Here is a 26,566-nt window from a genome sequence, read left to right on the forward strand (position 1 = left end):
CAAGGGTCATTTTGATCATTTTTGTGATTTCTCGTAAGTTTCTTCGTTTTCATCAATTCGGGTCCCGTTAGACTCGAAATCATATTCTGAAAGTAATGAAAGTACTTTTGAAACTTCTTGGCGATACGAGATTCAAGAGAAGCATTTTTGTTAATTTTTATAAATTTTATGAATTTTGGTGTAAGGTTTCTTTCAATTCCATGTGATTATTTTTAGGTTTTGAGATCATATTTTCTTAGTGTCACGAGGTCTTTAAGTTATCGAAATGTGTAGCAAACTTAAGCGTACATACTTATTAAATTGGATGTAAATTGTAGCAATCTTAAGTGTGCGTAATTTTTATGTCAAGTCGTAATGAGTGGAAAAGATGAAATGACTAGAAACGAGAAAAATTGGAAAATGTACTCTCCAGCATTCAAGTTCTTTGTGCTTATTATTAGGAATTCACTACAACCAGACGACGAATTGTCGAATTAGACATATGCAAAAATGAGGTGTCTACAAGTTACTAGTATACATAAATACTATAATTACAATGTTAAAATGATTCAGTGTATATCCGTACACCCTAATACAATGCAATACTACGCTGTAGCATATTACAATACTATAATAAGATTTTTGAGAAAAATTTCATTGTACAAAGCATGAAATCTTCTCTTTAATAGAAATCTCTTTTGTGATAAGATAATCACAAGAAAGATTAGTCTGGGAAGGAAAGATAACAAAACTTTCTAAATTTATTATCCTATATTTTCCTATTTAAATTTATTTCATTTTTCATTATTTCTCTTTGTATAATCTTTTTGAAGGTAGTAAGTTGTAGTGAAATCTTATATTAAAAGGAAAAAAAATTATTGGAGAAGTAGAACAATGAAATAGTCCAACTTAATTTTCTATAATCTTTTTTGTAATCTTTTTTACTCTCTTCTCTTAACTTACTCGGAGATATTCCATTTGGGTCAGTTTAATGTGATTTTATGAAAAGAAATCCTCAATTGTAGAACAAACAAATAATCCCTCATTATTATCTATAATCTCTCTCTCTCTCTTAGTTTGTGTTGCGCGGAAGCATAACGAGAGAAAAAACAATGTAAGCAATTACACAAAGAACACAAGATTTATGTGGTTCGACTAATTGTCTACGTCCATAGAGGGGAGGGAGATCAATCCATTATCAACTTTAAAGATTACAAACTCTCAAACCTTTGCAACTCTCTTAGCTACAAGGAATCTCATAGAGCAAAAGATAAAATAAAACCCTACTCCGAAAACACACACACACACACACACACACACACATATATATATATATATATATATGTAGGGAAATGTTCAACACCCTACACTTTACCAAACATGTTTTTTCCTCCATGGTTAGAAGTTTTGGAATGGGCTGATTTTTGGTGAGGATAATCTTTATGATTAGAAGATCCTCCTCACCAAAAATCAGCCCGTTCCGAAATTTCTAGCCCCATGTTTACAAGTTAAAAAATCGTGGACCGTTCATTTTTTGTAAACCATTTTTTATGCGGTTAGAAGTTTTGGAATGGGCTGATTTTTTGTGAGGATGATCTCCTCACCGTAGAGATCATCCTCACCAAAAATCAGCCTATTTCAAAACTTCTAACCCATGTAGGACAAAACACGTTTGGTAAAGTGTAGGGTGGTGAACGGGACCTATATATATATATATATATATATATATGGGAGGCGTTCGGATGCATGTGTTTTATCAGTAGTTTTAACAAAAGAAACCCGACCGTTGGATATTGTTGAATCGCACGGCCGAGATTTTCGATTTCGTTTATGTTATAAGTTATGGGCTTTTTACAGCGCCATCCCTCATGTTTGGCGTTATTAGTGCCACCTCCCCGAGTGATTTACAACGACAGATCTGTTCTCTCTCGTTTGTTCTCCCTCGAACACCTCTCTCTCTCGCTCTCGCTCCGCTGAAACTCTCCTCTCTTTCCCTGCAACTCCATCGACGAAAACCTCTCTCTCCCTCTCTCTCTCTCGCTCGCTCGTTCCGCTGAAACCCTCGAACCTCCTCACCTCCTCTCTCTCGTTGCAACTCCATCGACGAAGCACGAACACGAACGCCTCCTACACTCTCTCTTGCTCTCGCTGCAACTTCGTCTCACGAACACGAACGACTCCTAATAAGGTTTGATTTTGATCTCCACGTGAAGATGGCTGCAAATGCAACCGTGGCAAAGAGCACAGCCACCACAGTTACAGAGTTGGTAGCATTGTTGATCCCTTCTCTATGCAGCTTTCTGAGTTCCTTGGCGATTCCATGAACGTTCTTGTTGGTTCTCCTGGTTTGCTCGAGCTGTGTATGGACATCTTTCTTGATCTCTGTCACAGTCTTCCTGAGCTCACCATCCCTTGGTTGGTTTAGTTCATTTGCCCTGACTGCACCAAAGCGAGCCAAGCAATCCTTAATCTCTGCCGATTCTTCCGAGAGAGGAAGTCCTTCAGCTATGTCGAAAGCTGTCTTATGGTCTCTGGTCAGTGCATTGACATTGGTGTCTGGGAGCTGTAAAAGTTCATTCACTATCGGCAAGAATAGAGAAAAGGAGTGCCCACACTCAGTTTGTACAGTTTTAGCATCCTAATTAGGTTGTCAAAGTGAAAAATCGTGACTCTTTAAATCCTAATTCAGAAAAAGTTAAATAGCCTACATCAAAATAGAAGTGCAGACACTAAGCGTATTGGCGATATACCACACTTGACACTGGCAAGTCCCAATATTCCTTTGATTTTTATATCAGGCATGGAAAATTATGTAGAACAGAATTACGTCACTTAGAGAAGGTGAAGAGGTCCAAATATAAGCAAGCAGAACAAATAATAGCCTTTTGTACAGAAGTTGCAGCGAGAGCAAGAGAGAGTGTAGGAGGCGTTCGTGTTCGTGCTTCGTCGATGGAGTTGCAGCGAGAGAGAGGAGGTGAGGAGGTTTGAGGGTTTCAGCGGAACGAGCGAGCGAGAGAGAGAGAGAGAGAGAGAGAGGGAGAGAGAGGTTTTCGTCGATGGAGTTGCAGGGAAAGAGAGGAGAGTTTCAGCGGAGCGAAAGCGAGAGAGAGAGGTGTTCGAGGGAGAACAGAGAGAACAGATCTGTCGTTGTAAATCACTCAGGGAGGTGACACTAATAAGTCAAAAGATGAGGGATGGCGCAGTAAAAACCTATAAGTTATCATTTAAACGTAATAAGCACTCTCTGCTGTTTTTCACTCAGGGAGGTGACACTAATAAGTCAAAAGATGAGGGATGGCGCAGTAAAAACCTATAAGTTATCATTTAAACGTAATAAGCAATCTCGACCGTCCGATTTAATAATATCCAACGGTCGGGTTACTTTTGTTAAAATGACTGACGAAACTGATGCCTCCGAACGCCTCCCTATATATATATATATATATATATATATATATAAATGGGTGGCGTTTGGAGGCCTTAAAGGGTGCCAAACATTTTTCAAAACATGGATTAGAAGTTTTGGAATGGGCTGATTTTTTGTGAGGATGATCTCTATGATGAAGAGATCATCCTTACCAAAAATTAGCTCATTCCAAAACTTCTAGCCCCATCAAAAGTGGTTTACAAAAATCGGACGGTCCACGATTCTTCAACTTGTAAATTATATATACCAAAAAATGTTCATCTTGGAGTTCGGGAGCCCCCCTACACTCGTAAAAGGTCCCATTACTTTTGATTACTCTTGAAGCCCAAGACCAACTTAGGAACATTAGACATCACACAGCAGTTTGAAAATAGAGAACAGATCGTATGACAGAAATTTAATTTCAATACATTAACAAGCTTGGTTGGAGGAGATCATGAACTCCCCAACCTTTTCATTTATTTACTTATTTATTCATCCATTTATTTATTATTACTGTTCGCGTACACATTAACAACAGCAACAACAACAACAACAACACGAACAAGAACAGTAATAGAAAACCATTACACCATCACGGGCTGAAAGGGCACATACAGCCTAAAACGAGGTAGGGCGAAGTTTCTGTGTCCCCCAAGCCATGTCTTTGATCACCTTCTTCCCTTCATCCTTCTTCAACAGTAATACATACTCATGTAATGCTATAAACATAAGCAAAGGAACAGCAAGAATGGAAGCGTTGAACCCGGCAGTCCATGCAAGTGTAATCACCGAACACACATAGGAGCTCACCATCGAAATCACAGAGAAAAATAAAAAAGCTTGACCTAAAACCGGTTCAAATGATGTGAGAATTATGACAGTAAGAGATGTAAAAAAACCCGCCGAGTTGAAGAACATGAACAGACGGAACAGCATCAGCTGTTGATAGGACTTGTTTTCGATTTCTTCCTTAGTAAGAACACGAGGAGGACTCAATCCTGCATGGAAGGTAAGTCCTGCAATCAACAATGCAACTGATAGCATTGCTGTCCACTTCAATTGCCCTTTCGAATATTCTTCAAACTTCGGAGGAGAAACTGAAAATGAAGTAGAAGAAGAAGGTCCAAAGATCACACATTCCAACCATTTCTTATAAGAATTGTTTGACCTATTATCTGTCCATCTGAAACCCCCTTCTAGAAACATTCCTGCATTTTTATTAAACAGTAATACATACTGAACTGCTATAAACAAAAGCAAAGGAACTGCAAGAACAAAAGCGTCGAATCCAGCATTCCGTGCAAGTGTATTAATCGAACACACATAAGAACCCACCATCGAAATCATAGAGAATAGTAACAAAGCTTGACCACCTAAAAGCAGTTCAAATGTGGTGAAAATTATGACAGTAAGAGATGCGAAAAAGCCAATCCAGTTGAAGAAGAACAACAATTGGAACAGTTTCACTTGATATGAAATGTTCTCCTTTTCGTCCCAAGAAACGAGACGAGAAGGATTCAATACTGCCTGAAAGGTAAGTAATGCAATCAACACTGCAATGGATAACGTTGCTGTTCCCTGGAATTGTCCTTCCGATCGTTCTTCGATCTTCTTACGAGAAAGCGAAAAAGAAGGCAAAGAAGAAGAAGAAGAAGAAAAGGGTCCAACGAGCACCCAATCCAACAATTTCTTATAAGAATGGTTAAATTTGCAGTCTTGTGCTCTGAGTCCTCCAGCTTCTTCAAGCATCCCTTTAATCTCTAAATCCAAATGATTTGACGAGATATCGAAAGCTGTGAACCCATTAGCATTAACAGCATTAACCTTAACACATTTACTAGTAAATGAGTTTTCTTTGATCAACAACTCAACAATACAGGCATGTCGATTAATAGTCGCCATGTGCAAGACCGTGTTACCATCTCGATCCTTGGAATTCACCAGTTGGTCCAGATGAATATTGGAGAGTATCTCATTCACAACATCGAATTTTCCTGCGATTATTGCACAGTGAAGTGGATTTCTTCCTTCTCTATCATTAACAAGACAGAGGATTCGTTTGAAATTGATGAGTTCTCTCACAATCTCAACATGTCCGTTTGCTGCAGCTAAGTGACATGGACTAAACCCATCGTTGTTTAACCTATCAACACAAGAAGGGTTGGTTTTGATGATCTTTTTAACAGATTCAAGATTTCCATACTTACACGCGGTATGTAGAGGAGTATCTCCACTCATTAGTTCCACCCAATATTTAAACCAGTCGCGAAATGGGTTCTCTACTTTCGTCTTGAGGCCAATCACCACATCCATGTGCACTTGTTCCCACGTTTGTTCCCAGGACAACATACTCTGCAAATTCATTTCAGAAGCGTTTGCTCTGATTTTCAGATTTTGGAATGACTTGGTAGTCTTAGCTTATTATCTTTCTTTCCAAGGGTGCAAGGAATCAAGGACCTTCTATGTTCTCACGTTTGAGTAACAATTTTGCCGTAAAAATTCTTTCTTTTTGACTTTTTTCTAGAAGTTCAAGTCAATAAGAAATTGCCACGTATTTTCATAATTGAAAATATATAAATTTATGTAGAAGACTTTAAGTTCAATCGACGTATGGACCTTTCACGTTTCAAATGCTAACTAACACTCCATTAAATATTTTACTTTGGAAAAGTCTTCCTCAAGTTGACATAAATTTCGGATTACATTTGGTTTCCAGGCAATGGGCTTTGAGTCTGATACATAATTTCAAGGATGTTTCCGTCCGGCATTGTTTATTAAACTTAAACTACAAATCTTCTTCTCTTACTCAACGTGTTAGGTACCTTTCATTTGTACTCCACTTGCATGGTAGATGTATCAAGTTAGAAATTATAGTTTGAAAATGACTTGTTATCCTCGCAAAGTCGTCTAATAATATTTGAAGTCAAGAATTATGGGTTGTCAACATATAATAATATGTTTAAATATACATAATTTTTAAGATCCACCGATACCTAATTTCAGATTCCCTGAGATGTAATTTATAGGAGTATATCTCTTATCCAATGTACATTATTTAAGCAATATAATCTATTAGCTTGCTTAAAGAAAAAAAATGGTTTATTTTTTCATTAAAATGATTACCATGGTGAAAATGACTCAACATACCCCAAGTCCCCCAAAGTGGGTGTGTAAAATGATTTAATCAATTTTGTGAAAGTAAAAATGAACTCGAACTCGACTCAATCTCATCTGAAACAAGCTAGGCCTTGGCTGATTCTAATCAAATAGGGATTTAGGGTTGGGCTTTGTGTGCATCATGCCTTTGAAAGTTGTGTTAGGGCCTAGCTCGATCGGCATGCCCTCAACTCGTCCATTGACATTCTTACGCTGTAATTTCAATCCAACACGAGTAGTTTTTGGGACAATTGGATTGAATTTCAAATAGACTTGGTGAACTCAAATTTTGGTTAATCCCCAATACCTCAAAATTCAATCAAGTTTGGTCAATTTCAAGAAGAAAAGTTTTAAAATCTATGTTGGATCTCTAGTCCCTATCAAAATTACACCATATGAGGAATGAAAAACTCTAAATTGACTACGTTAATCAGGCTTTCACCCTCATTTAGGTGATTGGTTATAGTCAGTCCCCACCCCTCGGTGCTGGCAGGAGTGTTGGTCGCGGCAACAGCCTGACTATATATGCTAGTGATCAAGCTAACCAGACTAATTGGAAATTCCTCCCATATAATTTTATAAGTAAATTGAGAAGAAATTAATTTTCAGAAATTTTTTCACTTGTTTGGTGTACTTCAATGAAGAAAAACAACAACTCAATTCCACGGCTCATCCTAAAATAATTTGTTGGAGACAAAAATATTCCGACATTATGGGCTCTAAATTTGGATGTGCAAAGGGTTATTGTGACATTGAAAAATTAAACCGCACCACCATGTTGAATTTAAGGAAACAACAAGGAACCATCCAATATCTTTCCTCTTAGATTCCACACGTACCCACCTTTCAGATAATATTGTTTCAATTTTCAACAACTACCCTAACCCCAAGATTAAGCCGGGCCATTGGGTGGGGTCCTCTAGTAGTTGCTGCGTGGATTCATTGAGAGACGACTTTCTAGAAAACTTGGTTCCTTTGCAAATATTTAGCAAAAATGGAGAAAAAAAATATAAATAAATGTACGTTAATATTGAATATTAAAGTCTGCTTTGATATATCTCACAATAGAACAAAGTCACATAGTCACAAAGAGCAAGAAAAGATGGAGAACGTTGAGATTTCTGTAAATGATATAGCAACAGGAGAGAACATAGACAAACTTGGTTTTGCTAACATGAAAGAAGCAAGTCCTATGAACTCTGCTAATGAAACATCTGATGTTGGTGATGATGAGTTCCTCAAGCAATACAAGCTGAAAGATATCAATGACCTAACTCCGCTCCAACGGGCGGCCATTAAAGGGAGTGTGAACGACTTGCGCAGAATTCTCTTGGCTTGTCTGGTAGCTGTTCTGGATGTAACAGCTTGGGGAGACACAGTTCTCCATCTCACTCTGAAGCATAACCAATACGATGCATTCGTATGGTTACTGGGAAAATTGCGACAAATGAAGGTGGAGCACCTTGTAAACTGGGTGGATGGGAACGGTAATACAGTCCTCCACCTCGCAACTTCCATGAAACAACGCCTGGTAACTTACTTGCTTTCTATCCCTTTAGATTTTTTTTTTTTTTTTTTGAATTTTTTTTAATCCATTAATGCGTGTTTTACTATCTTATTGTTTGCTCCATTTCATAGGCAATCTCATTGCCTCAAAAGAATTCCCAAGCTTTCCTTCCCCTCTCCTTCCCTCCCTCATGGCGGTTTCACCTCATCATGATTGTCATCGTCATCAACATGATGATCATGATCATTATAAATATAATAATTAATTATTTTTTTCCAATGAGGTGCTTCGATTGAGTGAATGGCGTGACATGGGATGAAACTGAGAAGAATGTGCAAATCAATTACAGCCAAGTTAGAAAGTTTCTATGTACAAGTTGAATGGTTGTGAAATCAATACAATTAACTTGAGACATGGCCTTGGACAAAACTTAATAGAAGAATAAAGACACCAACTTTTTGGATTTAGCTGTGATGAGATGATGATGATGATGATGATGATGATACAAATATAATTATGAAACTTGACGAGTCCAGCTCGAAGCACATCAACTTTTTGGATTTAGCTGTGATGAGATGATGATGATGATACAAGTATAATTATGAAACTTGACCAGTCAGCTCGAAGCACAATCAAGTCAGTTGAGTTCACTTATTGACTAATGGGTCGACTTAATTAGGAGAGTCATGAAATACTTCTTAACCTAATTAATATAAATATTAAAAGAAAAAATTATACTTGTGTGCCAAATGCTTCTCAGTAAGCTGAGAACATAGGCCTTCCAATGAATACCAAATCCAGATAAGCTTCAACAAGATGAATTACTGAGTTGAGTTGGCATGATCCAAATTATCTATCATCATCATTATGTTGTTGTGGGGATTAGTTTTAATCAATTGAGGGATCAATGTCTCGAGTTAGGAAGATTTATTTATTTATTTTTTGTAATCCTCCAAATCCCTTAGGTTCCATTCATAGAATTCGTGAGATTATTTTCCTTTTGATTCCCTTTTTTATATTTGTTGATGGGGGGTAATGCACTGAGTCTCACTAAATTTTCTATTACTTATGATATCTCTTTGCTTGTTTAGCAGAAAATAAATACATAAATTGGATCAAGCTGTTCTTCTTGTAAAATTTGTCTGACTTTTTACTGTTTTTGCAAATGTATAAACCCTATAAACTCATCTTAATTTGAATTTCTATTTTCATCAATTTCATGAAATGAATGATTTAAAGCCTAATTTAAATTGGATATTTTGAAAATTGGGTTATCTATAGAGGTTGTTAATGAAGGAAAAGAAAATATAATTGAACAATCCAACAGGGTGAAAAAGAAAGTAGGTTTAGGTGAAGAACAAGATCTTGAAATAAGTTAAGCTTTCTTTTGTAATGATGCATAACTAGTTCTAATGTCAATTTGATATATTTGCAAATAACTCCTAGAAAAGTGACAATATGTTGCAGGCCCTTGAGGCGTTGCTTCCTGGGATGGTGAATGTAAACGCCACCAACTCTGATGGGCTGACCGCACTGGATCTCTTGCACCTAAGCCGCGATGAACTGGGTGATAGAGATATTTGTGAGTTACTTCGAAGTCATGGAGCACTTAGAGCCCATGAAAGGGCAACTTCACAGCCACAACCAGAACCACAACAGCAACTACTATCGCCATGTCAATGGGACTTCAACGAAGCATTACAAAGGCTTATCTTACAGATCCCCCCAGAAAGGTGGCCTCTCATCTTTGTGGCAGTCGAAATGGTGGTGCAACTCGTTTACCAAGTTGCAAACAACCCTCCTAGATGGAACTTGAGTAGCATCTCAGGCCATTCCTCATACCACATTAAAGATGTGATTTTAGGCTATGATGAACCGACAAGGGTCTTCTACCTCATGACACTCTTGACACTGGCCATGATTGTGGCCATTTTGTTCATTATTATCTTCTTGTCAACTCTAAACATGGGAAGGTTCCTTGTCACAGCTCTATTTGCCGTTTTAATCTCTTATGGGATTGTAATGGAGACGAGTATGCCGAGTTTCTTCGTGATCTGTGGCACCTTCCACTTTTCCATTGCCTGGCTTGCTTGGATAGGGGCTATTTTCTTGCTTCTATTGGTAGCTCTGGCTAAACATGTCGTGGTTTTGCTCACACGCTTTGCAATAGTAGTGTGGACTGCATTCAAGGGGATGATTGTGGTACGAGGAGGGCCACCCAATGCTCTTTATATTCCTTAGATGATTCTAAGGATAATAGTTAAGTATAATAATAAAGTACTATGCTATGCGCTTACAGGTTTTTTCTATGAAAATAAATTGGTTAATACGTGCAACATGCCATTAAAGTTTAAGGTTATTTTAAGGGGTTTCTTTAATTAATAAGCAGTATACTCTTACATGGTTTGTACTCACTTGCATATCTTTGCTAAGAAGTCAGTATGTTATATTGATTGAATAATATACAGCAGATTAGGGGGATACCCCAATGATTTGCAGTTTAAAAATCCTGAAATTTGGTCCCCAATAAAAGCATTCTTCACAGATCTTGAGAGATGAAGCTGGGAAGTCTCCAAGAGGCCAATGGAAGCTAGTTTAATTATTCGCCTGTTTGTTACCTTCCCTTGAGGTGTGAGGAAATTGCCATCGTTGGGTATTCAATATTGTGAAGATTTCTCTCATCTAGTGGTTCAACAATTCCAAGGAAAACCAACCCCATTTAGAGCTTTATATAATAGAAAAGAGTCGGTAGGTTCACTAATGGTACCTTTACATCCTCTATCCAGGTATTAGTTTAAGACCTTCAAGTACATTTCTAATCTGATCCATCCACATTCAGTTTCCTCCACCCCTGATTCGGGCATACAACCATTAATCTTATTCCTATGATGTTTGGTATACCCTAACCTGCAACTTCAAAATACTCAAAGGTCTGGAATTTGCTCGATCCCTACTTATATTCTTGCTTGGATATTGAGCAATTTGGTTTACTTTCTCTATGTTTAAGACCACTGTGTACCAAGAAGTTGTCCTGAGAAATATTATATCTGATGTTATGGCTAGATTTGATAAAATTAAATGATGGTCTGTCATCCCAAAATCTAGCACTGAATTCGAATAGTAATTCTTTGATTCCTCGTGGTTCTCTATTAACAATTATGGGAATCCCATATAGATTAACTGCAGCAATTAATAAATTGCAGCCTTCCAAATTGGAACTGGCCAATTTATGGGTATACTATGAAGTTACATCCGTAATTAGGAAAGAGCAATAGAGCTGACCAACCTAAAAAAATGAGACATCACGACATCCGTAACCAGTCATCCATAGTATCAAATAAATCATTTTTATTCTCTTGCCCATACTTCTACTGACATCACGTGGATATTTTCTTATTAATGATTCGGTCCTCTTTCTCTACTCTCCCTCGATTCTATTTTATAAAATTAGCAGTATATATATATATAGATATGGAGCGGTTCGGCAGCCCTAAAGTTTGCCAAACATTTTCTGTAAATCACCTTTAATGGGGTTAGAAGTTTTATATATATATATATATGGAGCGGTTCGGCAGCCCTAAAGTTTGCCAAACATTTTTTGTAAATCACTTTTGATGGGGTTAGAAGTTTTGGAATAGGCTGATTTTTTGTGAGGATGATCTCTACGATGAAGAAATCATCCTCACAAAAAATCAGCTCATTTTAAAACTTCTAACCCTAATTTATAAGTTGAAGAATCGTGGACCGTCCAATTTTTGCAAATCACTTTTGATGGGGTTAGAAGTTTTGGAATAGGCTGATTTTTGGTTAGGATAATCTCCTTATCATAGAGATCATCCTCACAAAAAATCAGCTCATTCCAAAACTTCTAACCCATATTTTGAAAAATGTTTAGCACCAAACTTGGCAAACTTTAGGGCTGCTGAACTGTCCCCATATATATATATATATGAGGGCGGTTCAAGGGCCATATGAGAAAACATATGAAAAAACTTTCGTTTTTCAAAATAAGAGTTAGAGGTTTTGGTTTGAGCTGATTTTTTGCAAGGATGGTCACTATGATGAAAAGATCATCCTAAAAAAAAAATCAGCTAAATCAGAAACTTCTAAATCCATCAAAAGTGATTTACAAATTTGTGATAAAAATTGGTAAAAAATCGACGGTCTACATTCTAAATCACTTTTAATGGGGTTAGAAGTTTTAGATTGGGCTGATTTTTTTTTTTTGGATGATCTTCCCATCATAGAGATCATCTTCACAAAAAATCAGCTCAATCCAAAATTTCTAACCCATATTTTAAAATTTTATTAAAAACGAAAGTTTTTACATATGTTTTCTCATATGGCCCTTGAACCTGACCCTATATATATATGTGTGTGTGTGAAATACTAACTTTCAAGACCTCATGGGGACGTTAACATTATCCAACACTTTTTTTTTTCCAGTAATACCGCTCTTCATTTTGTCTTCTAGTGAAAAAGATAAGAATTTATTGGTCTTTTATAGAATAAATACATTTATTATGCCATTAATAAATGCTTTTTATATTTACATTAAGTGCCAAAGAATTTACTAAAAAAATACATTTAATTCAAAATAGTTAAATGCTCATAACATTTATTGTGTAAAAGACCAATACACCCTCGTTTTTTTTCACTAAAAAAAAAAAAAGTGATGGACAATGCTAATATCCCCATGAAGTAGTGTATTGAAATAGAAATACCAGGAATGAGTCCCTTAATTTATAACTTGAACATGGGCAAACCCAATTGATCACCAATATCACTTTTTTACAATGAGATGAAAAGATAAAACATTAACAAATTCAGTTGTAGTTGAACTTTGAATGCTGAATTGCCCTAGTGCGTCTGCTGGAGTTCTTCTCTCTCTAGACATGGTGGACATCCCAAGTAATACAAGAGAGACTAACTTTAATTTTCCTTAAACAAGGCACAAGATTCCAAGGACAAGAACCTCCACGATGCAGTTTGCAGCTATTTTCACTAAGACTCTTCCTCGATCAATGTTGATTGTCTCAAGTCACAAGTTGAACCTTAGAGATACCTCCCATATCAACTTGAGGGGTATTAAAGATAGTAACCGGAAATTAGGGTGTCAATGGATTGGATCAAACCCCAAATCCATCCATTCTGATCCGATAACTTTGGGTCTGGATTTAGGATTTGGGTTCCAATAAGGATCCGATCCAGTAAGGTTCCAGTTGATTATCCTTTTGGATCGGTCTGGATCGACCATGTTTCGATCTGAATAAAATGTGTGAAGTATATAAATCACATTCTATATTTTGTTTAAATATATGAAGTTTATTTAAATTGTATATCAAATCGAGTTTGGCCTGATCTATCCCAAATTTGATTGTTATTGAATGGGAATTGGATCCTAGTACTGAGATCCGAAAAATCTGATCCAATAAAGCTCCAATCCAATCCTTTTAATTTCGGACTGGTATCTGGTCTGAACCTGATCCATTGACTGCTCTACAGTCCATGACTCGTTTGGTTCAAGCCAATTTGACCCAAATGAAGAGAATTGGGATGATCCAGCAAGTCTAAACCACGGTCTAGCACATGGTGTCCAGCTACTCTTTCTATTCAAGCATCACACTATACCTTTTTGGAATCTACTCTTCAAATGTAAAGCTAGTTTATGGTAAGACAATTACAAGAAACACTAATAGTCCTAAATTTAATTCTGTGTATATTTATTTCCATTATTCCTTTTTTTATATAATCTTTCCAAATAGTGTAAACTGAAATGATTTTATAAAAAGAAATCATCTGTTGGAAAATAATCAAATGAATCAATTAATCCAACATAATTTTCTAGAATCTCTCTCTCTCCTCTTAGAGATATTTCTCCTTTAGTTTGAAAATAGCCACATAAATTTAATTTCAAAACACCACCACCAACAAGAACAAGAGGACAGGACCATAAATTATTCTCTTCAACAGTGTAAAAGCAAGAGGAAATGTTTGAGTAAAATACCTCTCTCTCTCTCTCTCTTCGCGGACTTGTGAGAAGAGATTAATTTTATATTTATAAAGAATTTAGTTAAATTGGGATAGTTTGTTACAATATGGACTCTTGAGTTAGTTCTGATTTGGATTACTTTGTTACAATATGGGCTCTTGAATTGGTTCTGAATTGAATCAGTTTATTAGAGTTAGAACGACTTTGTTCAAGTTAGTTTGGATCAACCCTTATCTGTAACAAACAGTGATACATACTGCTATAAATATAAGAAAAAGAGCAATGGAAGCTGTCGGCCGACACTCCATTGATTAGTAGCGCCAAGTCTTCAGTCGTACGTGAAATCTCCTGCATAATGATCGCTTCAAAGAGTAGGTGCTCACTACAATCTCGATCCACTAGAGAACATGCTTTGCTAATGGATTTTCAGAAGCGTTTACGATTTTGCTGTAAAATTTCGTGGTTCTTCAAGATGTTCAAGTGAATAAAAAATTGACACGTCTCTTCATAATTGAATTTTTTTATTATTATAAATTTATGGACGTGTGGACCCTTCAAGATCCAACTAACACTCCATTAAAATATGCAGAGAATCATAGATTATCACGACTCTAAATTCTAAATAGAGACATTCAAATACACTCAACTGAGGTGTAATGTGCACAAAACCATAGATTTCTTCCTCGAGGTCCACAAGGAAAAATCTACGAATCAGTCCATTTTCCATGTCAGTTGAGAGTTAATTAGCTACAACAAAATAAAAAGGTCAGTTGAGTGTGTTTTATTGAGTCCGTTTATACATCTTGGTATGGTTGTTTCGGATTAGGTTTCCCCACATTGGATGGTGGAAAATGCTGGACTGACTCCATTGTGCACTGGGTTCAGCACTGTGCTGATGTGGCAGTACATAGAAAATCATTGATTTTTAACTTGTATATGGAGAAAAGAAATTTATGATTATATGTGCATTGCCATGTCATCACAGTGTTGAACCAATGTCTAATAAAGTCAAGTGGAGCATGACTTCGTCCCTTGTTAGCAATCTCCCATTTAATTCTTAAAAAACTTACGAATTTTTTGTTTTTCCTTTCAATGAAAGTATAATTCTTTGGATCATTGAATTATTTTAAATAAATCACACATTTTAACTTTAAAAAGAATAAATCACATTTTTTTAAACAAATTTTATGACCTTTACGAATTTTTATAAAACTCGGTGGAAAATTATAACTTGTTGTATGTTGCAAAGTGTAATTTGTAAGTTGTGATGTGTAGTACAAGTTGACTTTGAAGCGGTCATGCTTCAAAATTTTGGAGGAATCCACATTTTTACGTGATAAATGTCCATTTTATCTTTAAAAAATAGTGTTAATTAGGGCCCTCTACATTTATTTGAGATTTCTAAATTGATGATTTGTCCCTTGACTTTAGATTTCTTTTATAAACCAATAGAACAATAACTTCAATACACTCATTAACACCACCATCATTATTACCATCACCAATATATCATCATCAATTTCATCATCAACATAACTATTAATATCACTATCATATTATCAAATTTTTGATTTTCAAAATTTTGAAATGAGACGGATGATACCTGTATGAAGCATATGCCACATATTTTCCATTTATTGAATTTTTTACTGAATTTTTACAATTAAAAATCGAATAGAGCTTGAATTTTTCACAAATCGATTTTTTGCTGTATTCCGAGTTGCCAACAAGTTCTCTCAGTTTCAACGTGCTAGTTTAAGAGAGCTGTGCTACACTGACAAATTTCTGAAACACTGTTTATATAAAGATTGTCCTTGAGTGTGTAATAGTCATATCTCGAGGAAAAAGATATACGGTTCTGTGCACACCACCACAGCGTAGTGTTGGGGGCACTTTTGTAAGATGTCAATTCAGAATCGCACCCTATGTTGAAAAAAAAACAAAGAGGGGAATTACACACGAGAATACAAAAAATGAACATCCTGGGCTGCTCTTTGGAAATCAAATGGACCAACAAAATATATACCACTTTGGATCGAAATTCTTGTACCCAGCTTGCCCGGTAGATTTGGTTAGAAAGAAAAGAAATTATTCTAGTTATTAGACCCCTTTTCTTTAAATGCAACTTAGTAAAGGAAGTATGCAACTTCTTTCTAGTATTTTGGAAGTGGGAACTGGGAAGAGCATTGAATTTAAGTAGAAGACCATTGCAGCTTTGGAGAATTCAAAATAGGAGAATATCTCAATCTAACCCATTGGTCAATTCTTTGGGACATTTGGTTTAGAAAGAACCCTGAGATACCCGTAGGGGGAAGAAGCTTCAACATAGATGGTGATTGGGAATGTCGTTAGGTGGGTCTAGTAAGTAAACCAAATTGTTCATCCAAGCAAGAATATAATTGAGGTATCGAGCAATTCCAGACGTTCGAGTCTTTCGATGTTGCAGATTAGACCCACCTAGCTAGAGCTACTAAATATCATATGATAAGATTAATGGTTATATAGAGCGGATCAAATCAATGGTGGAGGAAACTAAATGTTGATGGATCAGATTAGATATGTACCTTAAGGTCTTAAATTAATACCCATAGGAAGTAAAGGTATCAATATTAACGAAATCTATGGACACGTTTTTATTATATAAAGCTCTAAATGGTGCTGGTTTTCCTTGGTGGTTGCTCACACCTTAAGGGAAGGTAACAAACCAGCAGATAAATTATCTTCCATTGGTCTCTTCTTAGAGATCGAATTCCTATATGTCCCTATATCTGTGACGAGTGCTAGCTTTTATTGGGGACCAAATGGGCTTACCAAATTTTATGTTTCCTAAATATGGAATACAAAGCATTCAAATAAAATCATGTAATCCTATTTTTTTTTTTTGGTGCTAAATAAGGGATCATAATATATTGATTGAGAAGAGAGATTAATTTACATTCCAAATTCGAGGCAAACCCATCAAAATATATTATCATATGCTTTCATAAACATGTAATCATATAGTACGCTTATTAATTAAAGAAAGTATGTACAAAAGCCACCAAAGCACTTAGAAATATACTCAAATTTATATAATAGCTATTAATCACTTTGCCTGCTTAGTGAAACCAAGTTGCAACATACTGAACTTTTATCCTTGGAATCCTCTTAGGGATTACCAGTATCATTCAGTGGCCTTCCTCGTCCCTGGACCTTCCCCCTTATTTCATTCCAGACTACACCCATGTCCGTGAACATCCTCGTCATTGCAATACAGAATAGTAGTGCAAAGCGTGCAAGCAACACCACAATGTGTTTAGCTAGAGCCACCAAGAGAAGTAAGAAAATAGCTGCTAACCAGGTAAGCCAGGAAATGGAAATGTGAAAGGTGCCAATGATTACGAAGAAACTCGGCATGCTCGTTGCAATTATTATCCCATAAGAGATCAAGAGCGCAAACAAAGCCACTACGAGGAACCTTCCCATAGGTATTTTGAACAAGAAGATATTGGTTAATGAAGTGGCCACAATCATGACAAATGTCAAGAGAGTCATGAGGTAGAAGACCCTTGATGATCCATCATGACCTAAAATCACCTCTTTGATGTGGTATGCAGGATGGCCTGAGACGCTAGTTCTAGTTGAGTGTTCGAGCTTAAAGATTGTTGCAGAGTTGGTTGCAACTTGAAAAACAAATTGGATTAGTATTCCGACTATCAGAAAGATGAAAGGCCATATTTCCATGGGTATCTGTAAGATAAACCTCTGTAATGCTTCATTGAAGTTCAATCGACGTTGTGGTTGGGGCTGTGCAATTGCTCTTAGACGCCCCCTAGTAGCTCCAGCACCTAGAAGGATTTCCTTAATAACCTTATCATCACCTGATTCATACCGGCTTTGGTGTAAGAGGTCAAAAGGAGTGAGTCCATCAGAATTTGTGGCGTTTACATGCACCACCCTAAGCAACGCATGCACGGCCTGCAAAATATTTACTTGACTATTAGTTATTTGCACATATATGAAGTCAAGTACCAACTTGACATTAGAACTACTTATATGTAAACCTGGATGTAACTCAACTTTCTTATTCATCCCATCAAATTCTACGATCTTCTTTCCTTTTCCTTTTCCTTCATTAACAACCTCTATAACCCAATTTCCAAAGAATCAATTTCAAATTAGGTTTAAAATCCCTCATTTCATGAAATTGGTGGTGAAAATATAAGAACTCTAAGAAGAGTTCACTCAGAAAGGGTAAAATGTCAGATATTTTTACAATAATAAGGGATAAGTTGATCCACATTTATTTATTTTTGCTGCAGAAGGAAAGAGATATCATAATAATAGGAAAATTTACAGAGATTCAGGGCATTGCCTGCAACAACAACAAAAAAAAAAAAAAATTGGAATCAAAGGAAAATAACCTTACAAATTCCCTAAGGGACAACCAAGAGATTTGGTAAATTCCAAATATAATCTTTATATAATTCTAGACATTAAAGCCTCAATCGAATTAAAATTAATCCCTACCAGAATATAATGATCACGATACATAGTTCTGATCATGGCTGGCTCAATTCAGAAGTTCATCATCTCGACATCTCGCCACATGTCATATTCATTGGATAATGGGTCCATGTTCTCAGGTTACCTTTTTTTCTTGCCAGGCAAGCAAAGGAAATATATTAAAACCAACCTGAAATTACAAAGGGTGAGTCCTTTTAGTTTACAATCCTCACTTGAGGCAAAGCTAACCTATCCCCCCAAAAGCACTTTCTTGCAATCAAGAGAAGCTTATTAATAGAATCATAGCAACAGGAAGCTTGGCTTCTTATGGCGAAATTTACTAGTGTATCCACAGCTGAATTACGTTGTCTCCAAACGTGAAGAACAGTCCAGTTTAATGTGGCTAAAGCAATACGAATTATCTGCATCCACTGTCCCAAATTCTAATCTCCCTGGAATTTTAGCCCATTTGACTCTATTTACAATCAAAGCCGAATCCATGTTTAAAATTAAATATAAAAAAAAAAAACTTGCTTAAGTCGACCCATGAATCATCAAGTGAACTTGATCGATGACTAAATTGAGCTTCCAGGTGACTATTTATAATTATATTTGTATTTGGTATTGTCATCATCATCACAGTCAAATCCAAAAACTTGGTCAACTGAAGTCATATAATCTTCCATCAATTCTGTCCAAAGCCATGTCTCATGTTAATTGAATTGATTTCATATCTGCTCAACCTGTAAATTCTTTCAAACTGAGCTATAATTGATTTCCACATTCCACTACATATGTTTTTTTTTTGGTGCTAAATGGGCAGAATTGTACTAATCAGAAGAAGATACAAGGGGAATCCCCTATTTTACAAGTCTGAAACTTGGCAAAGCCAATTTATCCTCCCAGAAACAAATTCCACATTCCACTTAGTATCATCCCATGTTACGTTATTCCTAAAATCCGCACTTTTGACAACAACAAAAACAACAACCTTTTGATTCACATGGAGTGCCACATTGTCAGTCCAACATCATAAACCTTTTGATTTCATGCAAAAAAATTCAGTTAAAAAAAAAAACCTGTGCTTGATCCAAGATTTAAAAAATGAACGTCCACTGAATTCCGTATTTCAAAATTAAAGTTCAACAGTGAAAAATAACTTATTTTTCTGAAAGCTGTTAAAGTTTTCTGCTCTACATCTCGCAGCGGCATCCAATCATGTGTTTGGATACAACAAGGTGGTGCGGTCTACTAACTTAGTAAGGAAATGCCTGTCTCATAAAGTAATGTGACTTTCAAATTGATTGAAAGGGTGTAATCCCTTTAATCCTAGATTACGGATCAAAAAATAAACAGTAAGGTGAGTGTTTTTCATAACAATAATAATCTCTCAACGACTAGTGATCAAGTGAGACGAAATATTGTTTGATTTAGATTCTTATATTGAAAATAGGGGAAGAGGATACATCGATCAAAAAAAAGGTGGGTGAGAGAGAGAGAGAGAGAGAGAGAGAGGGGGGGGGGGGGGGGGGGGGGGGGGGAGTTTTGATTATTCGGTACCTGCTTGAATCATAGGGGGGAGTTTTGATTATTTGGTACCTGCTCGAATCACATGTGATAGTCATTTTAATTTTACATATCATGATGATGATGTGCAATCTCCATGAGGTAGGGAGGGAGAGGGAAAACGGGAGGGGGGATTTTTTATTTTTCTTTTTCTTTTTTATTAAAAGTTACACAAAAGAACAGTTACAAGATAAATCATCCAACATGATTCTCGAGTTTTCAACATTTCTTGGTGTCTATCAGGTAGAACAAATAACAAGTAATAAATCAAGAAAATTAAGAAAATAAGGGGGAAAAAAGGATAGTAATACTAGAAAGAGAGTTGTAGACTACAAGACAACACAAGAAATTAAGAGATAGACAGATGAGAAGTTACCTGGAGTAGTTTCATGGAAACTGCAAGGTGCAGGAGCGTGTTACCATGTCGATCTGTCTGGTTTACAAGAAGGTGCTCTTGTTTCATCTGCTTCAACTCTCTCAACAACCATTCAAACGCAACACAGTGTTTATGCTCCAGAGTAATATGAAGAACTGTTTTACCCGAAACTGTTACGTCTTGAATAGCTTCCGGACAAGCCAAGAGAATTATTAACATGTTATCGATTCTCCCTGTACTGGCCGCCCAGTGGAGTGGGGTTCGGTGATCATCCCTACCTTTTAGCTGGCATAGGTTGGGCATATGTTGCACCAGTTTCTTGAGGATCTCCTCATCACCATTTGCTGCAACAAAGTGAATAGGGCTAACTCCATACCTGTACTCCACCCAATTTTCTGAATTCTCTTCAATTGCTACTGCAAGTTCCTTAGGCAAATCTGGGTTAGATTCGATTAAGGAAATAAATTTAGCTTTGTTATTTGCATAAATGGCCTCCACCAACTCCTTAACTTTGGCCATCTTTTGCTGCTGTTTGTGACTTTGCAGGAGATATTTTTGATCATATTAACTTAGATTTATTTACATTTTCTTCCATTAGTTTTGATATTATTGGCAAAGAAACCAAATGTTTCTAGAAAGTCAGTTCTGACCCCACCAAGGAGATATATATATATATATTGGATGGTTCCATGTTGCTTCCCAAAATTCATAAAGAATTGTGATAAATTGACTTGAAAAAAACCACTCCAATTTCACTTGCTGATTGTGTACTAAATCAAAGATTTTTTCTGGTGTATCTCGAGAAAAAAAGGATCAATGCTTCTGTGCACATGCCACATTAACAAGTTAATTTTGAGTGATTTTTTTCGAGTCAGTTTATCACGACTAATTCAACGTTAGTGGTGGAGTTTTAATTTTCAAAGTCACAATGATGCCATTTCCATATTAAAATTGAGACTATAGGTAGGCGTGTCAATCAGTCGGTTAAACATATTGGATTCACATTAGAAGACTAAATTCGAGGAGATAATGACGTTGTACACTAATTATTTTAGTCGTCAGTGTTTCTGTATCCAACAGTCCATAATATTGATGGTACCATAGCAAAAATAAAAAATAAAAAATAAAAAAAACTTTATAAATAATAATTTGTCTTCATATGTGACTTGGGCGACTTTGATAATGCACATAGAGGCCTCTTTACAAAAAGCGTACTGAAGGAGGCTTTTTTATGGATTGGATTTTAAGATCTGATCCACATTCAACTCGGACGAGTCAAACTCAAATACTCTCAAACAGATTTTGACATCAATTGAAAAAATAGTTATATACTTGAAGATTGAAACCCTCCTTTAACACTTGAATACATGCCACTTAAGAAATTAATGCATAAAATATCTCTATTTTATAATTGAGAAAATATACCGAGAGCCAGAACCTAAATAAGAGACTTAGAACTGAGCCTACAAATATCTGATACCCATTGGGTACCCACTAAGATAAATAATGTTCTTTGGAATGAGATAAAAAAATATGAATATCCGATATAATGGAAGTTGTTAAGAAATGTAATATTTTAACTTGTAATTTCTCAATTGAAAGTAAAGATCAAAAATAAATTCTTCAAGTAAATCAAACTTTTGATAACAAATTCGTAAATAATTATAGCATGAACCATTTATCTGTCATTTAAATGGTATTTTTTTTGCTAAGTGAGCAAATGGTTGTATTAATGACAGAAGAATTACAAGTGGACCTCTAGTTTACAATTTTGGAAACTGGGAGATCTAGTTTATCTCCTAAATAGCATTTTTGCACGATTAAGGGGAGATTTACCTCATAAAAAACAATGAAGGATGCTCACATTGAAGCGAGTAATTTGCTAAAGCATCTCCCGTAAAGGCAAAAATTAAAGACTTTATCTTGTCTTTGTATCTCTTTCTAAGTATTTAATTAGGCTACTAATTTTCTTATAAATATTATAAAGTTACTAGTTGGTTACCCGATGGAGACCCGATTCTTATTGGGTCCTTACGATATATTGCTACCCAAGACCGGACCCAAAAATGATCGGCTCCATATCTATTGACCCAAAATTAACTATTCGGTTTTGGGCACATCAGGTAATCGGGTACCTGAGTATATCCATTGACACCCTTACTATAGAGTAAGGACATTTGTCTCCTCAAATGATTTTACATGTAGACATTGGATTGATTCATATTTTTCTTCATTAAATGAAGTACATCATGACAATGAGTGAATTTTTTTCTGAAAAATCATTTTCTTATTAACAGACTAATAAGATTGCAAAACAACTTCGAGGTCATGAGTTTAAGTCCTGCTTACCCATAAAAAATATATATATATATTGAAGGATATGTATTATTTCTCATGAATCTATTAGTCAGGCTACCGCTATGATTAACATTCTTGGCCGCCCCAATGGGGGGACCGGCTATAGAGTTTTTCATTTCTCATATGGTGTAATTTCGATGGGGGCTAGGGATCCAACATATATATGTTTTAAATTAAACTTGTTAACTCAACTAAATTGACTAATTTTTATTGAAATATGGGATGACTCGGGTTTAGACATCATTTAAGTTCACGAAGTTGGTTGGAAATTTGATTCAATTGACTCAAAATGCTACCCAATATACAATTCTTTCAATGGACAGGTTCAGGAATGCCAAGCTAAGCCCTCGCACAACCCTTAAAGAGGCACATTACACACAAATTCCCACCCTAAACCCTAATCCGATTTGAATTGTCGAGTTTGGGTTTGATTGGTCTTTCTAATCATGAGGATCATTTTAAATGAAGATATAAATATATATTTTTTTCTTTCTTTTCTTAAGCAAGTGAACATATTATATTGAATAAAATAATATGCATCTGATAAGGGATAAATACTTCTATCGATTATTCTTATGAAATCTGAAACTAGGTAGATTGATCCCTAGTGCACTACAAAATTTATATATTCCAACTTTATAATCTATGTAAAGATGTTGGCCTAAAATAATGGACCAATGCCTTGAAACAAAGAGAAAAAGTTAAATACTTGTACATTTTTGAGAGTTTAGCTCCTTTTTAAATAAATAGGGTGGGGCCCTTCATAGCCCCAGCTTACTGATAAAAAAAAAAAACAGAGAAAAAGTTAAATACTTGGAAAAATTACTTAAATATTTAAAGGACCCTGGCAGAGGGATTTATTTCTAAATAGTCCCTAAGTTTTGCGTGGTAGCTTGATAGGACATTTAGTAAACTTTTATTTTTATTTCTAAAGGATCCCTAATTATTAGTGAACTCACCGCTTTTTTATTTAGGGTCGAGTTCACAATTTTTATTGTCGAACTCACCACTATTTACTGTTGAGTTCGATTCACCACTTTTTATTTATTGTCGAATTCGATGCTTTTTATTTATTGTCAAGTTCATCACTTATTAAATAAAAAGTGATGAACTCCACAATGGTTAAACCCACTTATTTTTAATTTTCAAGTTTTTCGACTAAAATACATGGAAAGATTGACTAAAAACTTGAGATAACGACTTGTTTAAATGATTTCAATTCAAAAGAATTGTTCTTGATTGATTTTCACCAAAAAACTAAGAAAAAAAGTGAAAACAATCCTTATTTTTTTAAATACATATTCAAAATATTTGAAAAAACTTTTGAAAATGATTTCTTCTTCCTTTCTTAATCCTTTCTGATGGAATGAAGTCTCCAAAACTCAATTTAGATGTCACAAAATTTAATGTTTTTGGATGAAAACGATGAATTCTAATAATTATGGCATTCAATCACGAGAAATGTGGGAGATAAGATCAAAGACTATTAAGAACAGACAAATTTACTAAGTGATCAATTAAGAGACCACCCAAAATTTAGGGATTATTTAAAAAAAGTCCCTCAAGCAAGGTTCTTTCAACACTTCTCCTAAGCAAGTGAACATATTATATTGAATAAAATAATATACATCTGATGAGGGATATATCTCCTAGCGATTACTCTTAGGAAATTTTGTAGATCGATCCCTAATGCAATACAAAACATTATATATAAAGATGTTCACCTAAAATAATTAATGCGTCAATGGATGTAAACTAAAGCATTGAAACAAAGAGAAAAAGTTAAATACTTTAATATAAGGAAAATGCCGGAAAGGAAACAACCTTACACTAAAAGTCCATTGTTTGGAAACCTACTTGGAAATCTACACCAACTTGAGGAGTTTTACAATGCTGTGTGTGATGGGATCATAAATATATTTTAATAAATTACTGTTACTTGGCATTTGAAGAGTCCACATCGATTGAAAATGAAGTCTTCTAGAGAGATTTATATTTTTTTTCAATTACGAAGAAACGTGTCAACTTCTAATTGACTTAAACATCTAGAATAACAAAGAAAATTTATGGCGAAATTGTTACTCAAGGTGAAAGCATACATAGAAGGTCACTTGACGACTACTTGCATCTAAAATATTAAAGAATAAGTCATAAAAAGCATCTAAAAAATCTGAAAAAATCAGAACAAACGCTTCTGAAACTCCATTTGCAAAGTATGTTGTCCTCAATGGAACGAGTGGAGATTGCTGAGAGCACCAACGCGTTTAAGAGATTTTACTGCTGGATGGTGAAACCATTAATGAGTGGAGGTGGAGATACTCCCCTACACACAGCGTGTAAGTATGGAAATCTTGAATCTGTCAAAGAGATCATCAAAACCAATCCTTCTTATGTTGATAGGTTAAACGACGATGGGTTGAGCCCATTTCACTTGGCTGCAGAAAATGGGTATGATGAGATTGTGAGAGAGTTCATGAATTTCAACACAACCCTTTGTCTTGTTAAAGATAGAGAAGGAAGAAATCCACTTTATTGTGCTGTCATGGCAGGGGAAATCGATGTTGTACGTGAGATACTCTTCGATATTCATCCCTACCAGGTGGTGAACTCCAAGGATAGAGAAGGTAACACTATCTTGCATATGGCAACATTCAAAGGTCATTTAGATATTGTTGAGTTGTTGATGAAAGAAGACCCATTTATAACTAAATGGGTTCAAGTTAATGCTGTTAATACAGCTGGTTTCACCCCTCTTGACATCGCATCGAATCATTTTGATTTAGAAATTAAAGAGATGCTTCAAGAAGCAGGAGGACTCAGAGGAAAAGAGATAATTAAATCCAACAATTATTACAAAAAATGGCTTGATGAGTCATCTTTGGTTTCGCCTCCCAAGTCTGAAGAACGTTGGAAAGTACAATCGGAGTTGATAGCAATGTTATCAATTGCAGTGTTGATTGCAGGAAACACCTTCCAAGCAGGATTGAATCCTCCTAGAGCTGTCACCAAGGAAGAAAACGAAAACAAGACCTATCAACATCTGATGCTATTCCGTTTGTTCATGTTCTTCAATTCGGCTGGTTTTTTTGCATCTCTTGCAGTGTTAATTCTTACATCATTTCAACTGATTTTAGGCCAAGCTTTGTTACTTTTCTCAGTGGTTTCGATGGTGGGTTCTTACGTGTGTTCAGTGATTACACTCGCACAGAGTGCCGGGTTCGATGCTTTCATTGTTGCTGTTCCTTTGCTTATGTTTGTAGCAATTCAGTATGCATTACTGTTGAAGAAGAATGTTGCAGGGAAGAAGAATGAGAAAGAGATGTCTGGGTGACAAGGATAAGAGTCCTTAGAGTACTCAAACTCAGTAGCTCAACCACGACTTTGATAGTGCGTTTGATTAACCACGAATCAAAGTGGTAGTTGAGCTGCTGAGTTTGAGTACTCTGAGGACTCTTGTCCTTATCACCAGGAATCAAATTCGTATGTGCCCTTTGGCCAACTGATGGTGTAATGGTCTTCTTCTAGCTAAGTAGTGTCTTGTTCGTGTTGTTGTTGGTGTTGTTGTTAGTGTGTATGTGAACAGAAATGATTAATAGATAAATAAAGAAGTTGGGGAGTTCATGATCGATCTCCTTCAACCAAGCTTTTTAATGTTGTGGAATTGAATTTCTTCGCCTATTTTCAAACTAAAAGAGAAATATCTCAGAGAGGAGGAGAGAGAGAGTGTGATCCGAGGGA

The 26,566-nt window shown here is 35.8% G+C and overlaps 3 protein-coding genes across 3 annotated transcripts; 2 read left to right on the plus strand and 1 right to left on the minus strand.

Annotated features, from left to right (window-relative positions):
• Nucleotides 1-7,607: 7,607 nt before the first annotated feature.
• On the plus strand, nt 7,608-10,832 carry LOC147389311 (uncharacterized). Its single transcript, XM_086419096.1, has 2 exons — nt 7,608-8,075; nt 9,519-10,832. Exons 1-2 carry the CDS (start codon nt 7,647-7,649, stop codon nt 10,290-10,292), a joined length of 1,203 nt encoding a protein of 400 aa, XP_086275222.1. The 5' UTR covers nt 7,608-7,646; the 3' UTR covers nt 10,293-10,832.
• A 6,221-nt stretch (nt 10,833-17,053) lies between these two features.
• On the minus strand, nt 17,054-21,137 carry LOC147389312 (uncharacterized). The gene is made up of 2 exons (XM_086418931.1): nt 20,471-21,137; nt 17,054-18,000 (listed from the first exon to the last, which is right to left on the minus strand). Exons 1-2 carry the CDS (start codon nt 20,987-20,989, stop codon nt 17,191-17,193), a joined length of 1,329 nt encoding a protein of 442 aa, XP_086275057.1. The 5' UTR covers nt 20,990-21,137; the 3' UTR covers nt 17,054-17,190.
• A 3,847-nt stretch (nt 21,138-24,984) lies between these two features.
• Nucleotides 24,985-26,202, plus strand: LOC147389313 (uncharacterized). The gene has a single exon (XM_086419102.1). The coding sequence runs from the start codon at nt 25,044-25,046 to the stop codon at nt 26,157-26,159; it is 1,116 nt and encodes a 371-aa protein (XP_086275228.1). The 5' UTR covers nt 24,985-25,043; the 3' UTR covers nt 26,160-26,202.
• Nucleotides 26,203-26,566: the final 364 nt, after the last annotated feature.

The sequence above is a fragment of the Akebia trifoliata genome, chromosome 12, assembly GCF_017979445.1.
Source record: "Akebia trifoliata isolate Shusen 1 chromosome 12, ASM1797944v1, whole genome shotgun sequence".
Classification (NCBI taxonomy): domain Eukaryota; kingdom Viridiplantae; phylum Streptophyta; class Magnoliopsida; order Ranunculales; family Lardizabalaceae; genus Akebia; species Akebia trifoliata.